At 40.7% G+C, this 1,397-nt stretch overlaps 1 protein-coding gene across 1 annotated transcript; it reads left to right on the top strand.

The window, feature by feature from the left end:
• On the top strand, window positions 1–1,133 carry LOC140035275 (uncharacterized). The gene has a single exon (XM_072075562.1). It carries the CDS (start codon window positions 100–102, stop codon window positions 616–618), a length of 519 nt encoding a protein of 172 aa, XP_071931663.1. The 5' UTR covers window positions 1–99; the 3' UTR covers window positions 619–1,133.
• Window positions 1,134–1,397: the final 264 nt, after the last annotated feature.

Here is a 1,397-nt window from a genome sequence, read left to right as displayed (position 1 = left end):
TCTGATGTTTTCACTCCTTTTAAGTCTCCAAAACTTCTTGGAAATCAAGCAAACTTTTAGCTGATCAAAATTCATAACTATTCCTGGCACTTAGGAGACATGGCTCTCCTCAAAGCATCATTGTGGCATTTGTTAGCAGTTGTCTCCATATTGGCTCTTCACGTCAATGCTTACAATGATTGGCCACCTGTGGACTATGCTTCTCCTCCACCTCCTTCCTACGAGTACAAACCACCGCCCTATATGTACATGCCACCAACATATTACTATCCATCCCCACCTTATGTCTACTCATCACCACCACCGCCACCTTATGTTTACAATTCACCTCCACCACCACCTTACATCTACAAGTCACCACCACCTCCACCATATGTTTACATGTCACCGCCTCCACCACCTTACAAGTACTCCTCTCCACCACCTCCACCGTACGTCTATTCTTCGCCCCCACCTCCACCATACGTCTATTATTCACCCCCACCACCCCCTTACAAGTACACCTCCCCCCCACCTCCACCATATGTCTACTATTCACCTCCACCATACCAGTACACTTCACCACCTCCCCCACCTTACAGCTATTATTCGTCTCCACCACCACCAAAATACAAGTGAACCACTTCCTTATTACTAGTTACCGTCACCCGGCCACCTTGCATTACAAGTCATTTCCATTAGCCATTGCACCGCCTTCTTCCTACTGATTTCTTTGAACTATGTCCTCTAAAAGCGCACGTTATAAGAATATGTCTAGTGTCTTACTGTTCTTGTCTTGGAGTCATTTGTTTGAGTTTGTCATTTTATTGAAACCCTCCAAAGTGAGAACTGCCTGTCCAGAAAATCTACGAAAAGAAATCACGTGATCAGCCATGCAGTTCGGTAATCCTGCTTTTTTCTTTTTCTCTAAAAGAATAACTATTGACGGAGCTACCTGCTTTGGAGGAGGACTTTAATTTGGCGCTTCAATATTGTTGTGTATCCAATTGTATCATTCTGTTGCCTTTGCGATGGCTTGTTCTTGTACTTTTTTTTTTTTTTTTTTAAATTTTATATCCTCCCATCTCTTCCCACATCTTTTCCATCCCCAACTACCAGATCCAGAATAAAGTGGCTTATTTTATTTTGTTTTTTGTTGGGACTATAAGCTCCTTTTTCCCAGAATACATGGGCTTTTTCTAGAAAAGGATATGACTGTTCTACTTCCTTTTTTAATTTCAAGTAATAACAATATATTTTTCTGGAGAAAGTCAGTAGTTACTATTATCCAACTAAAAGGCTTGAGAAAACAAAAGGAATGGAAAATTGATCGCGAGATAGCCAAAACAGTACAAAATCAAAGTAAAAGTCAATTTTACAGTAGCCACATTTCTCAAAAGTAATTAAAAGTTCTTTAC

This window comes from Coffea arabica, chromosome 2c (assembly GCF_036785885.1).
Source record: "Coffea arabica cultivar ET-39 chromosome 2c, Coffea Arabica ET-39 HiFi, whole genome shotgun sequence".
NCBI lineage: Eukaryota > Viridiplantae > Streptophyta > Magnoliopsida > Gentianales > Rubiaceae > Coffea > Coffea arabica.
The sequence above is the reverse complement of the archived record's forward strand: the minus strand, read 5'-3'. Positions and strand labels throughout refer to the sequence as shown.

Coding starts and splice junctions, on each gene's coding strand:
- LOC140035275 (XM_072075562.1), top strand. CDS start 100: ATGGCTCTCCTCAAAGCATCATTGTGGCATTTGTTAGCAGTTGTCTCC.